A 14,527-nucleotide genomic window follows, 5' to 3' on the forward strand; every position below is an offset into this window, starting at 1 on the left:
AGGTAAAAGAAATCCTTTAAAAAGAGTACTTGTGAATCTGCTCACTAATCTTTAAAATTTACTTATTTCAGATTATCTTGATTAAAATCAGTACTGTGAGAAAAAAGCTTTCAGTGAATAGTATATAAGAAATTTAATTAAAGCTTTGAAAGATGTTTTTGTAGGTCCTAGCATCTCTAGTCATATGTCAGATATAATTTTATTAGCCCGCAGGCTGTCAGAGACAGTATGCCCGGAGTGATACACATTACCTTTGTATTACAGCGTTTGTTTAGGAGGCTAGTCGGTCTTAGTTTGACAGGAAGCCCGTGTATTTCTACATCCTTAATGAGAAAAGAAGAAAAGGCTTATTTCACAAAATTTCCTTGGGGAAATGATTTGAAGGTTTCATTTATATTTTAAGAATGTAATTAACATTAATTGGGTTGTACAGGTTTTAAAGAAGATAAACCCCCATGAGTGGAAAAATACATTGTAAATACATTATAAATATAGAAAAGGGAAAAACCTCAGCACCTGTTTTGGTCAGTCTGTTATAAATTAGCTCAAAATAATAGCCAGAATGTTTGCCTGTAATGCAGTAGTTATTCCCCAGAACTCTCTTGTTGCCTTATTGTTACCAGTTTTGTAAGGGAGGAAATTGAAAATCTGTGACATGCCCAAGGTCACATAGCAGGACAATAACATTGGCAGTGACATTATAATAGTTATTCCCCTAACCTATACCCAGTTGACCAGTTTATATTTCTTTAGATATTAATTTTTATTCCTCATATCTATATAAACTCCTAGAAGTAGCTTGATTTTAAAAAAAGAATATTCATTATTTACAAATAATCAGTTTTGATATGTAGTTATGTGATAGTTTTTGCCTGTCAAACATAATAGTTCATAGGAAGCAAGGAACTTTTTTTTTTTTGAGATGGGGGTCTTGCTGTGTTGTCCAGACTTGAGCATAGTGGCTGTTCACTGGGTGTACTACTACAGTCTCAAAATGCGCTCAAGTGATCCTCCTGCCTTAGCCTCCTGAGTAGATGGGACTACAGGTGCACACTACTATGCCTGGAGAAGCAAGGAGCTTTAAAAAAATTATTTCTGGCGCAGTGAGAACAAATAAGCTCCATGAGGGTAGGAATCTTTGTTCATTTTATTGTCCCAAGTGCCGAATATCTGGCACTTAGATATGCAGTAAATATTTGAATAAAAATTTGTTGAATTTATAAATTATTCAATCCATTATTAATTTAAATATTTAAACCTTCTAGAGAGATTTTAGAATGAGGAGAGCAGTTACTCTGCACTTACCCACTAGTTTAGGATGAGATGGTTTAACGGTCAGCTAATCACCATTATCATGCATGCAGAGCATTGTCGGGGAGGAAAGATTGATAGTAAGGTAATAAGCAGAAATGCATCTTATAAAGTAACTTGCTAAATATAAAGCTAGTTGAAATGTTTTAAAGAACTACAGTTTTATTAGTTTGAAGTAATTTTAATTAAAATTAGGTTAATAAAGAGAATATGCTTTAAAGTAAATACATAATGATATTTTGTGAGCATATAAAGTGATGAGCCAAAGCAATTAGTTTTAGGTTAAATCATGCTTATAGTGTTTACACATAAATTGCTTAGCTATTTTTTTAGTAACTGTTTTCTTCAGTAAATGTTTTTGCCTTTTGTGTGCGATCACTTATCAAAATTATCACAAAGTATAATAAAGGAAGACCTGACACTCTGAATTTCATTTGTAATACAAACGAATTACTTAAGTACCAGAGGGGGCATAAAGGAGAAATCAAACTTTGATATATAAAAAAATGAAAGAATGGGATAGAAAATTGTATAGGAGGAGAAAAGCATTCAAAGGTGTAGAGAAGAGGGAATGTAAAGATACTCCTTCAGCTGGGCACAGTGGCGCACACCTGTAACTTCAGCACTTTGGGAGGCCGATGTGGGTGGATCACGTGAGGCCAGGAATTTGAGAAACCTCACTTCTACAAAAAAATCCAAAAATACGTTAATTATTCAAATACAAAATTTAGCCAGATTACAGGTTCACACCTGTAATCTCAGCTACTCGCGAGGCTGAGGCACAAGAATTGCTTGAACCCAGGAGGCAGAGGTTGCAGTGAGCTGAGATCATGCCACTGCACTCCAGCCTAGGTGACAAAGTGACACCTGTCTCAAAAAAAAAAAATTCTTTTATGTATTCAGCAATATCCATTGAGCACCTACTATGCCAGGTGCTGGGGATATAGCAGTGAAAAAGGTAGGCTAAGTCCTTGCCTCCCTGTAGCTTATATTTTAGGGAAGGAAACCCACATTCAGCTAACATGATGTCAAATAGTAGTAAAATGCTGTGAAGAAAAATCAGTCAGAATAAGGGGATAGAGAGTGATAGTGAGAGAAAAGGTGGATCATTTGATTGATCGATTGATTGATTGATTGCCAGGGTCTTTCTCTCTCTGTTGCCCAGGCTGGAGTGCAGTGGTGTTGATCATAGCTCACTGCATCCTCAGACACCTGGGCTTGAGCAGTCTTCCTGCTTCAGCCTCCCAAGTAGCTGGGACTACAGGTGTGCACCATCGTGTCTAATTTTTAATTTTTTAGTAAAGGTGAGGTCTTGCTATGTTTCCCAGGCTAATCTCGAATTCCTGTGCTCAAGTGATCCTTTCTCCTCAGCCTCCCAAAATGCTGAGATTACAGGCATGAGCCACCATGCCCCGCTTTGGATTATTTTAGAATGGGGCATTGGAGCAAAGACCTGGACTAAGTGAATCTTTAAGCTCTGCAGATATCTGGGATAAGATACCAGGCAGACCACCAGTTGCTAGACATTCAGGTGCATAAGACTACTTTAGGCCACACCTAATACCAGAAAGATATAGACCAGGAGCCACAAACTTGCATTTGTTGCATTGTAGAGCAACCTTAGATGACCCTTTTCTGCTGGCATCCTTGTGGCAGTCCGGCATAGCAGTCCAGCTCAGGTGGAAGGTGATATGTTCCACACTAGGCAGATATGGCAACCTAATAACTTTATGCTCACAGGAGCCAACGTCTTTTGTAACAACTCTATAGCAAGTTTCTAGGGTCCCAATTTAGGGAAGCCCAAAGTATGGTGTCCCCATAGGGTCTTTGTAGGTCTCTAGTCCGTATGCAATCAATCTACCAGTCAGTTGTCATTTAAATCACATACAGTGTTGTTTAGCAATATAGTTATCATGTTGCCAGGGTAACAGAGCTCGTTAGTTAAGTGAAGTTCAAATTTTCATGCAGGGGGAAGGCTTTTCCATAGCTTTATTGTTTATTATTCTTTGCTTACTACTTCTCACAAAAGTTCATCAAGCTTTGCCAACCTTCAGATGTGTAGACAGGAATGGGTAAGTGGGCAGGATGTAGATACGAATGAACTCAAGTCACTTGAAAAATAAAACCCACTGGGGCAGACACCTCTAGAGCCTTGCGCATCAAACTGAGGTCTTCACATTCTTCACCCCCTCACTTCTTACCCACCAGCAGCATCATCACCACCTAGGAATTTGTTAGAAATGCACATTCTCAGGCTTACTGAATCAGAAACTCTGAGGGCTGGGGCTCAGCTATCTAGTTTAATGAGTCCTCTAGGTGATTCTGATAACAGCAAAGTTTGGCAATCACTGTACTAGGGGATACAAAAATTAAATGAAAACTCTGCTCTTAGAGGGTTCACCATCTAGAAGTGAGAGGAAGATGTGAAAACAAAATTTTGTCGTATGATGTGGTCAAGTGTTTACATAGAACTATTAATAGGAATCTAAAGGAAATACATATGACTAAAATAAAAGAAAGCGAATTCAGCCCTGGGAGTAACAGAGACTTGCAAACGAGATGAGAGGCGTTGTCTTGGAGCATAAACAATGTGGTCCTGGTTAGATACTGTACTTAAAGTAATATTTGTAAATACTGCAGATTTATGGGTTAAATACTTTGCTGTTGTGGGCTAAGAATCTAACCAGTTCCAGACAACCAACTTTTAAATAGGCTTTTGGAGCAAAGTTTCTAAATGTTCTTAAAGGTTCCTGTCAGGCCTTTGAGCCCAAGCCTGCACATGTACATCCAGATGGCCTGAAGCAAGTGAAGAATCACAGAAGAAGTGAAAATGACCAGTTCCTGCCTTAACTGATGACATTACCTTGTGAAATTCTTTCTCCTGGTTCAGAAGCTCCTCCACTGAGCACCTTGTGACCCCTGCCCCTGCCTACCAGAGAACAACCCCTTTGACTCTAATTTTCCACTGCCTACCCAACTCCTATAAAACGGCCCCACCCCTGTCTCCCTTTGCTGACTCTTTCTGGACTCAGCCCGCCTGCACCCAGGTGATTAAAAAGCTTTATTGCTCACACAAAGCCTGTTTGGTGGTCTTTTCACATGGACGCATGTGACATTTGGTGCTGAAACATTTGGTACCATGACTCAGATTGGGGGACCTCCCTTGGGAAATCAATCCCCTGTCCTCCTGCTCTTTGCTCTGTGAGAAAGATCTACCTACAACCTCTGGTCCTCAGACCAACCAGCCCGAGGAACATCTCACCAATTTTAAATCGGGCAATTGACCTCTTTTTACTGTCTTCTCTGTCCTCTCTCACTATCCCTCAACCCCTTTCTCCTTTCAATTTCTGCGCCGACTTTCAATCTCTCCCTTCCCTTAATTTCAGTTGCTTTCTTTTTCTGGTAGAGGCAGAGGAGACACATTTTATCTGTGAACCTAAAACTCCAGTGCCGGTCACGGACTTGGGAAGACAGCCTTCCCTTGATGTTTAATCACTGTGGGGGCGCCTGCCTGATTATTCACCCACATTTCAGGGATTTCTGATCACCACAGGGATGCCTGCCTTGATCCTTCACCTTGGTGGCAAGCACCATCTCCCTGGGGTGGGCCAAGTACCCCCCCATCCCTTCTCTCCATGTCTCTACCCTGTCTTTTCTCTGGGCTTGCTTCCTTCACTATGGTCAACCTTCCACCCTCCATTCCTCCTCCTTCTCCCTTAGCCTATGTTCTCAAAAACTTAAAACCTCTTCAACTCACACCTGACCTAAAACCTAAATGCCTTATTTTCTTCTGCAACACCACTTGACCCCAATACAAACTTGACAGTGTTTCCAAATAGCCAGAAAACGGCACTTTTGATTTCTCCATCCTACAAGATCTAGATAATTCTTCTTGTAAAATGGACAAATGATCTGAGGTGCCTGATGTCCAGGCATTCTTTTACATATCAGTCCCTTCCTAATCTCTGCTCCCAATGCGACTCATCCCAAATCTTTCTTCTTTCTCTCCTGTCTGTCCCTTCAGTCTCCACCCCAAGCTCTGAGTCCTTTGAATCTACGGACCTATATGACCTCTCCCCTCCTCCCCAGGCTGCCCTTCGCCAGGCCGAACCAGGTCCCAATTCTTCCTCGGCCTCTGCTCCTCCACCCTATAATCCTTCTATCACCTCCTTCCCTCACACCCGGTCCGGCTTACAGTTTTATTCTGTGACTAGCCCTCCCCCACCTGCCCAACAATTTCCTCTTAAAGAGATGGCTGGAGCTAAAGGCATGGTCAAGGTTAATGCTCCTTTTTCTTTATCCGACCTCTCCCAAATCAGTTAGTGTTTAGGCTTTTTTTAATCAAATATGAAAACCTAGCCCAGTCCACGGCTTGTTTGGCAACAGCCCTTAGACGCTTTACCGCCCTAGACCCGGAAAGGCCAGAAGGCCGTCTTATTCTTAGTATACATTTTGTTACCCAATCCACTCCTGATGTTTAAAATAAGCTCCAAAACTTAAATTCCAGCCCTCAAACCCCACAACACGATTTAATTAACCTCGCCTTCAAGGTATACAATAATAAAAAAGAGGCAGCCAAGCAGCAGTGTATTTCTGAGTTGCAATTACTTGCCTCTGCTGTGAGAGAAACCCCAGCCACATCTCCAGCACAGAACTTCAAAACGCCTAAGCCACAGCAGTCAGCCATTCCTTCAGGACCTCCTCCCCCAGGATCTTGCTTCAAGTGCCAGAAATCTGGCCACTGGGCCAAGGAATGCCTGCAGCCCAGGATTCCTCCTAAGCCATGTCTCATCTGTGAGGGATCCCACTGGAAATCAGACTCTCCAACCCGGCAGCCACTCCCAGAGCCCCTGGAATTCTGGCCCAAGGCTCTCTGACTGACTCCTTCCCAGATCTTCTCGGCTTAGCAGCTGAAGACTGATGCTGCCCAGTTGCCTGAAAAGCCTCCTGGACCATCACAGGTGCTTGAGGTAACTCTTACAGTGGAGGGTAAGGCCGTGCCCTTCTTAATCAATACGGAGGCTGCCCACTCCACATTACCTTCTTTTCAAAGACCTGTTTCCCTTGCCTCCATAACTGTTGTAGGTATTGATAGCCAGGCCAGGCTTCTAAACCACTTAAAACTCCCCAACTCTGGTGCCAGCTTAGACAATATTCTTTTTTGTTTTTGAGATGGAGCTCACTCTGTTGCCCAGGCTGGAGTGCAGTGGCGCGATCTCGGCTCAATGCAAGCTCTGCCTCCCAGGTTCACGCCATTCTCCCAACCTCCTGAGTAGCTGGGACTACAGGCGCCCACCACCATGTCTGGCTAATTTTTTGTATTTTTAGTAGAGACGGGGTTTCACTATGTTAGCCAGGATGGTCTTGATCTCCTGACCTTGTGATCCATCCGCCTCAGCCTCCCAAAATGCTGGGAATTCAGGCATGAGCCATCGCACCCGGCCACTGAGACAATATTCTTTTATGCACTCCTTTTTAGTTATCCCCACCTGCCCAGTTCCCTTATTAGGTCTAGGCATTTTAACTAACTTATCTGCTTCCCTGACTATTCCTAGGCTACAGCCACACCTCATTGCCACCCTTTTCCCCAGTTCAAAGCCTCCTTCACATCCTCCCCTTGTGTCTCCCCACCTTAATCCCCAAGTATGAGACACCTCTATTCCTACCTCGGCGACTGATCATGCACCCCTTACCATCCCATTAAAACCTAATCACCCTTATCCCACTCAATGCCAATATCCCATCCCACAGCATGCTTTAAAAGGTTAAAGCCTGTTACCACTTACCTGCTACAGCATGGGCTTCTAAAGCCTATGAATTCTCCTTACAATTTCCCCATTTTACCCGTCCAAAAACCGGACAAGTCTTACAGGTTAGTACAGGATCTATGCCTTATCAATCAAATTGTTTTGCCTGTCCACCCTGTAGTACCCAACCTGTACACTCTTTTGTTATCAATACCTCCCTCCAAAACCCATTTTTCTGTTCTGGATCTCAAACATGCTTCCTTTACTATTCCTTTGCACCCTTCATCCCAACCTCTCTTTGCTTTCACTTGGACTGACCCTGACACATGTAGAGGACTACGTGCTCGCAAACGAGACGTTCCTGATAAGTCCTGCTCTTGCAAACGAAGCCAGGCGTTCCCGATAAGTCCTGCTCTTGCAAACGAAGCCAGGCATTCCCGATAAGTCCTGCTCTTGCAAATGAAGCAGGGCATTCCTGATAAGTCCTGCTCTTGCAAAGGAAGCAGGGTGTTGGAGGCTTGTTTATGTGTAAACATCTTGAAAATCCAGAAAGTCAGAGAAAGGTCAGAAGAACAACAATGTTTCTTGTGACTTGGCAACATTCCACAAACGACTGTATAAAATAAAGCAGAGCACGCCATTCGAAGCGGCTGCCATGTTTGTCTTGTCCTGTGTTGTCTTGTGTGTTCATTCCTTTGTTTAGGAAACACCCATCAGGCTTAGCAGCTTACCTAGGCTGTACTGCCGCAAGGCTACAGGAACAGCCCCCATTACTTCAGTCAAGCCCTTTCTCATGATTTATTTTCTTTCCGTCCATCTGCTTCTCACTTTATTCAGTATTTTAATGACCTTCTACTTTATAGCCCCTCCTACAAATCTTCCCAATAGGACACCCTTCTGCTTCTCCAACATCTATTCTCAAAAGAATATCGCGCATCCCCCTTCAAAGCCCAAATTTCTTCCTCATCTGTTACCTTTCTTGGCATAATTCTTAATAAAAACACACGTGCTCTCCCTGCTGATCATGTCCGACTAATCTCCCAAACCCCAACCCCTTCTACAAAGCAACAACTCCTTTCCTTCCTAGGCATGGTTAGGTACTTTCACCTTTGGACACCTGATTTTGCCATCCTGACTAAACCATTATATAAACTCACAAAAGGAAACCTAGCTGACCCCATAGATCCTAAATCGTTTCCCCATTCCTCTTTCCATTCCTTAAAATCAGCCCTAGAAGCTGCTCCCACACTAGCTCTCGCTAACTAATCCCAACACTTTTCATTACACACAGCTGAAGTGCAGGGCTGTGCAGTCAGAATTCTTACACAAGAGCCAGGACTGTGCCCTGTAGCCTTTCTGTCCAAACAACTTGACATTGTTTTATGCTGCCCCCCCCCATTATTCCTGATACCACACCTGACCTCCCATGACTGTTTCTCTCTGATCCACCTGGCATTCACTCCATTTCCCTATATTTCCTTTTTTCCTGTTTCTCACCCTGATCACAGTTGGTTTATTAATGGCAGTTCCACTAGGCCTAATCACCACTCACCAGCTAAAGCAGGCTATGCTATAGTATCTTCCACATCTATCATTGGGCCTACCACTCTGCCCCCCTGCACTACCTCTCAGCAAGTCAAACTCGTTGCCTTAACTTGGGCCCTCACTCTTGCAAAGAGACCATGTGTCAATATTTGTACTGACTCTAAATGTGCCTTCCATATCCTGCACCACTATGCTGTTATATGGGCTGAAAGAGGTCTCCTTACTACACAAGGGTCCTCCATCATTAATGCCTCTTTAATAAAAACTCTTCTCAAGGCTGCTTTACTTCCAAAGGAAGCTGGAATCATTCACTGCAAGGGCCATCAAAAGGCATCAGATCCCATTGCTCAGGGCAACACTTATGCTGATAAAGTAGCTAAAGAAGCAGCTAGCATCCCAACTTCTTTCCCTCATGGCCAGTTTATCTCCTTCTCAACAGTCACTCCCACCTACTCTTCCACTGAAACTTCCACCTATCAGTCTCTTTCCACAGAAGGCAAATGATTCTTAGACCAAGGAAAATATCTTCTTCCAGTCTCACAGGCCCATTCTATTCTGTCATTATTTCACAACTTCTTCCATTTAGGTAACAAGCTCCTAGCCTGCCTCTTAGAACCTCTCATTTCCTTTCCATTGTGGAAGTCTGTCCTCAAGGAAATCACTTCTCAGTGTTCCATCTGCTATTCTACTACTACTCAGGGATTATTCAGGCCCCCTCCTTTCCCTACACATCAAGCTTGGAGGTCCAGGACTGGCAAATTGACTTTACTCACATGCCCTGTGTCAGAAAACTAAAATACCTCTTGGTCTGAGAAAACACTTTTACTGGATAGGTAGAGGCCTTTCCCTCAGGGTCTGAGAAGGCCACCACGGTCATTTGTTCCCTTCTGTCAGACATAATTCACTTTCTTGCTCAGCCCCAACCTCATCCCAGACACCAGTCCTCTAAGCGACTATCTTCCAGTCCTCCCTCAGGCTGAAAATTGCCAGACTGCTAATCTTCTCTTGCCTACTTCAGATTCCCAGCCATATAAAGACACCCTAACTGGACGATCAGTTCTTGTTAAGAATCTGACCCCTCAAACTCTACAACCTCGAAGGACTGGACCCTACTTAGTCATCTATAATACCCCAACTGCTGTCTGCCTGCAGGACCCCTCCCCATTGGGTTCACTGTTCCAGAATAAAGCTGTGTCCATCAGACCGCCAGTCTGGTCTCTCCTCTTCCTCCTAGAAGTCGCAAGTACTTTCCCCTACTTCCCTTAAACTCACCCACATTTCTGAAGAAAAGTAGTAACCGTTATAAGCCTAATACATCCTTTCATTTTTATTAGGTCTCTTCTTCCTTATCCTACACTTTACAACAGGGCTTTTACACAGTCCTCCCATGCCCCTCATTTGGACTGTGCCCCCAAAATTTGTCATCCCTACTGTCCTCTGTCTAGTCATACTCCTATTCACCATTCTCAACTACTCGTGAATGTCCTGCCCTTGTTTACACTGCCAGTTTATACTTTTCCTCCAAACCATCATAACTGATATCTCCTGGTTTTACCTCAAACCACCACCCTTAAGTCTCTCGTAAAGTGGATAGAAGATCTTCAGTTGCAAGGTACACTCCAATACTTTCATCCTGATGAAGTCCTATTCTTTACTTTTATACTCACTCTTATTCTCGTTCCCTTTCTTATGCCACCTTCTACCTCTCCCCAGCTATCTTCACCACACTGTCAATCTCACTCACTCTCTCCTAGCCTTTTCTAATCCTTCTTTAACAAACAATTGCTGGCTTTGCATTTGTGTTTCCTCCAAAATTGCCAAGGCCTCGACTTACTCACTGCTAAAAAAAGAGGACTCTGTATATTTTTAATGAAGAGTGTCTTTACCTAAATCAGTCTGACCTGGCATATGACAACATAAAAAAAACTCAAGGATAGAGCCCAAAAACTTGCGAACCAAGCAAGTAATTATGCTGAACCCCCTTGGGCACTCTCTAATTAGATGTCCTGGGTCCTCCGAATTTCTTAGTCCTTTAATACCTGTTTTTCTCCTTCTCTTATTTGGACTTTGTGTTTTCTGTTTAGTTTCTCATTTCATACAAAATCACATCCAGGCCATCACCAATCATTCTATATGACAAATGCTCCTTCTAACAACCCCACAATATTGCCCCTTACCACAAAATCTTCCTTCAGCTTAATCTCTCCCACTCTGCGTTCCCACCCTGACACTAATCCTGCTTGAAGCAGCTGTGAGAAACATCGCCCATTATCTCTCCATACCACCCCCCAAAATTTTTGCTGCCCCAACTCTTCAACACTATTTTGTTTTATTTTTCTTATTAATATAAGAAGACAGGAATGTCAGGCCTCTGAGCCCAAGCCTGCAGTTATACCTCTAGATTGCCTGAAGCAAGTGAAAAATTACAAACAAAGTAAAAGTGGCCAGTTCCTGCCTTAACTGATGACATTACCCTGTGAAATTTCTTTTCCTGGCTCAGAAGCTCCCCAACTGAGCACCTTGTGACCCCCACCCCTGCCTGCCAGAGAACAACCCCTTTGACTGTGATTTTCCACTACCTACCCAACTCCTATAAAGTGGCCTCACCCCTCTCTCTCTTCCCTGACTCTCTTTTTGGACTCAGCCTGCCTGCACCCAGGTGATTAAAAAGCTTTATTGCTCACACAAAGCCTGTTTGGTGGTCTCTTCACATGGACGTGCGTGATAGTTCCAAGATACGAAGATAACTTGATTTTTATAGAGAGTTATATTTAGTTATTTCTATTTTCTATTCTATTCTTTTTTTTTTTTTTGAGACAGGATCTTGCTTTGTCACCCAGGGTGGAATGCAGTGGTGCAGTCATAGCTCACTGCAGCCTCAATCTCCTGGGCCAAGTGATCCTCTGGCCTCAGCCTCCCAAGTGGCTAGGATTAAAGGTGCTCACCATCATGCTCAGTGTTTTGCTATGTTGCCCAGGCTGTTTTTGAACTCCTGTGATCAAGTGGTCTGCCTGCCTTAGCCTCCCAAAGTGCTAGGATTACAGGTGTGAATCACCACACCTGGTTGTTAATTTAGATATTTAAAGCTGCATTTTAAAAGGCCAAAATATTACAGTTTGATTTATTAAAAAAAAAAAAAAATTCCAGGTGCAGTGGCCCACGCCTATAATCCCAACACTTTGGGAGGCCGAGGCAGGAGGATTGCTTTAGCCCAGGAGTTTGAGACCAGCCTGGGAATCATGGTGAGACCCTGTCTTTACAGAAAAATAAAAAATTAGAAATGTGATAGTGTGTGCTTCTAGTCCCAGATGCTACTTGGGTGACTGAGCTGGGAGGATTGTTTGAGCCTGGGAGATTGAGGATGTAGTGAGCTTTGATTGTGCCACTGCACCCCAGTCTGGGTGACAGAGCAAGACCCTGTCTCAAAAAAGAAAAAAATTCATCTCATTTGACATTTTCACTGAGTCTATTGAGGATAAATTATCAATTTTTGTAGAATGTTTAAAAAGGGCAGTTCAAATAAGTTGATTTTGTGATACTACTGAGGAACTTCAGGTATATTGTGGTTTTGTGTAGTTCTAAAAATCCCCAAAATGAATTGAAGTTAGACTCACTTTAATAACAAATGTTGCATAACACATTTGATGAATGATAATATATATTATAAAAACATAGTGTAATAGGTAGTTCATCTACTAAAGGTTAGAAATCAACCTTTTAGGTAAAAATACTCTGTGTTGCCCCAATAACATTTTAATCTTTTACAGATACAAGTTAGGACTTTTATCTGTAAAAGATTAAAATTGGTTGAGTGTCGTGGCTCACACCTGTAATCCCAGTGATAGGAACAGGAGGCAGAGAAATTCTGGGCAGAAAAGGGCAAGGTCCCTGGCAAAGCCCCACCCTCAAAGCCTGGAACTATGCCCCAAAGTGAGAACGTGCATTCCTGTTTTCCCGCTCGAATGTTGTCTTTTCCAAAACCACACATGGCCTGTTCCACCCCCATCCTGTACCCATAAAAACCCCTGACTCAACTGACAGAGGGAAGAGAAAGGGAGAGGAGGAAAGGCAGCTGTATGGTACGACTGCAGTTTGACATTGAAGAAAAGCAGCTTGACCTCAGAGGGATGGCTTAATGGTGTTGCTTCGGAGAGTCCAGTGGGGGACAGTCAGAATCCAGGGGAAGATCACCTTCCTGCTCCATCCCTCTTCCAGCTCTCCTTCCCTCTGAGAGCCACTTTCATTGGCAATAAAATCCTCCGTATTTACCACCCTTCAATTCATTCGTGTGACCCGATTTTTACTGGATGCTGAACAAGAGCTTGGGTGCCACAGGTGTGAGCGGCAAAGCTAAAAGAGCACTGTAACACATGCCCTCTGGGGCTTCAAGGGTCACGAGTACTCCCCTAGACACTGCGGTGGGGGGGGTGGCCCACGGAGTTTTGCTCCTGCCAGCACCCAAAAGTGCTAGCTCTGGCTCCTGCACCCGTTCACCTGCTGCTCCCCGTCCCACCAGGGGTTGAGAGCTGTGGACCGAGTAAGTGTGGCACTCCTGTCATGAGGCCCAGGAAGGGGTCAAGGAAAATTTTCTGTTTCACCAGCACTTTGAGAGACTGAGGTGGGCGGATCACTTGAGGTCAGGAGTTCGAGACCAGCTTGGCCAACGTGGTGAAAACCTCTCTCTACTAACAATATAAAAAAAGTTAGCTGGACATGGTGATGTGTGCCTGTAATCCCAGCTATTCAGGAGGCTGAGACATGAGAATCGCTTGAATCCAGGAGGCAGAGGTGGCAGTGAGCTGAGTTTGTGCCTCTGCACTCCAGCCTGGGTGACAGAGTGAGATTCTGTTTTTTTTTTTTTTTTAAGATTGAAGCTAATGTTTATGGACTTAACAACTTTTCTTCAGTCAACATTTGAATAGATTTATTAAAAAAAATTCAAAGTCAAACTCTACCCTACCCACCACATTGAAATACTATTAGGATATAGATACTTCATTTAAATTTGCCTGGTTAGGTTGGAGAAACATCAGTTTTTACTTGGTTCTTCTGTTCTGTGATGTATTTATTCTTTGAATCATTTTAGTTTTTGGTTTTAGTTAACTTAATAAAAAAAGTCAGAATCTCGGTTTTTAGAATTTGAATGTACCTCATCCTGTTCCTCTTTCTACTGAGTGAGGAATCCTTTCTTATAGCAGTGCTTGATCTGTTTGTCAGTGCACCCAGTTCCATCAACTGGTGTCTGTCCCTCTTTTGTGTTTACTCTTGTGACCACAGAAAGACTCTCTATCTCAAAAATCTCCTTATATTCCTGAGAGGAAATCCAGTGTGGGGCAGAACAATCATAGCGAATCATCTCAGAAGTCACTGGAAATCAGGTGTATTGATTTTCCTTGGGTTAAGCTTCCATTCCAGGTTCAGTGGGGTTGGAAAGAGGAGGTGGAGTCATGTATAATATGATTTTACTTCTGCCTAAGATATCTAAATAATTTCTTCATCCAGAGCATAGATTTGGCAGTTTCTTGCAGAATGAGAGGGTGTATTTAACAGATGTTTGAGCCAATTTACCCACACTGTATGGTTAATTAATAAGCATTTCTTAACCTCAGTCTAAAATTCCATATAAGTAAAATTGAGGAAAGAGTTAACAGTGGTCAGCTTGTATGTATGGTATTGAAAATTCCCTTTAATATAGCATTCATTTGTATACTGTTGTAATGGCTATAACACCTGCCTGTGATCGTTTGTGAAACATTTACTCCCATATCTGGGATCTGACTGCTTAATGAATTTCTTTCTTTCTTTCTTTTTTTTTTTTTTTTTTGACATGGAGTCTTGCTCTGTCGCCTGGGCTGGAGTGCAGTGGCACAATCTCAGGTCACTGCAACCTCTGTCTCCTGGGTTCAAGCAATTCTCCTATCTCC

The 14,527-nt window shown here is 43.0% G+C and overlaps 1 protein-coding gene across 1 annotated transcript in view; it reads left to right on the top strand.

Annotated features, from left to right (window-relative positions):
* The window catches only part of DTWD2 (DTW domain containing 2), a 162,569-nt gene that overhangs the window by 30,348 nt on the left and 117,694 nt on the right, over positions 1-14,527 (top strand). Inside the window, 2 exon segments of the mRNA XM_011972856.1 lie at positions 708-737; positions 2,981-2,990. Coding sequence (XP_011828246.1) covers positions 708-737; positions 2,981-2,990 — 40 coding nt within the window.

The sequence above is a fragment of the Mandrillus leucophaeus genome, unplaced genomic scaffold (assembly GCF_000951045.1).
Source record: "Mandrillus leucophaeus isolate KB7577 unplaced genomic scaffold, Mleu.le_1.0 Scaffold131, whole genome shotgun sequence".
Taxonomy (NCBI): domain Eukaryota; kingdom Metazoa; phylum Chordata; class Mammalia; order Primates; family Cercopithecidae; genus Mandrillus; species Mandrillus leucophaeus.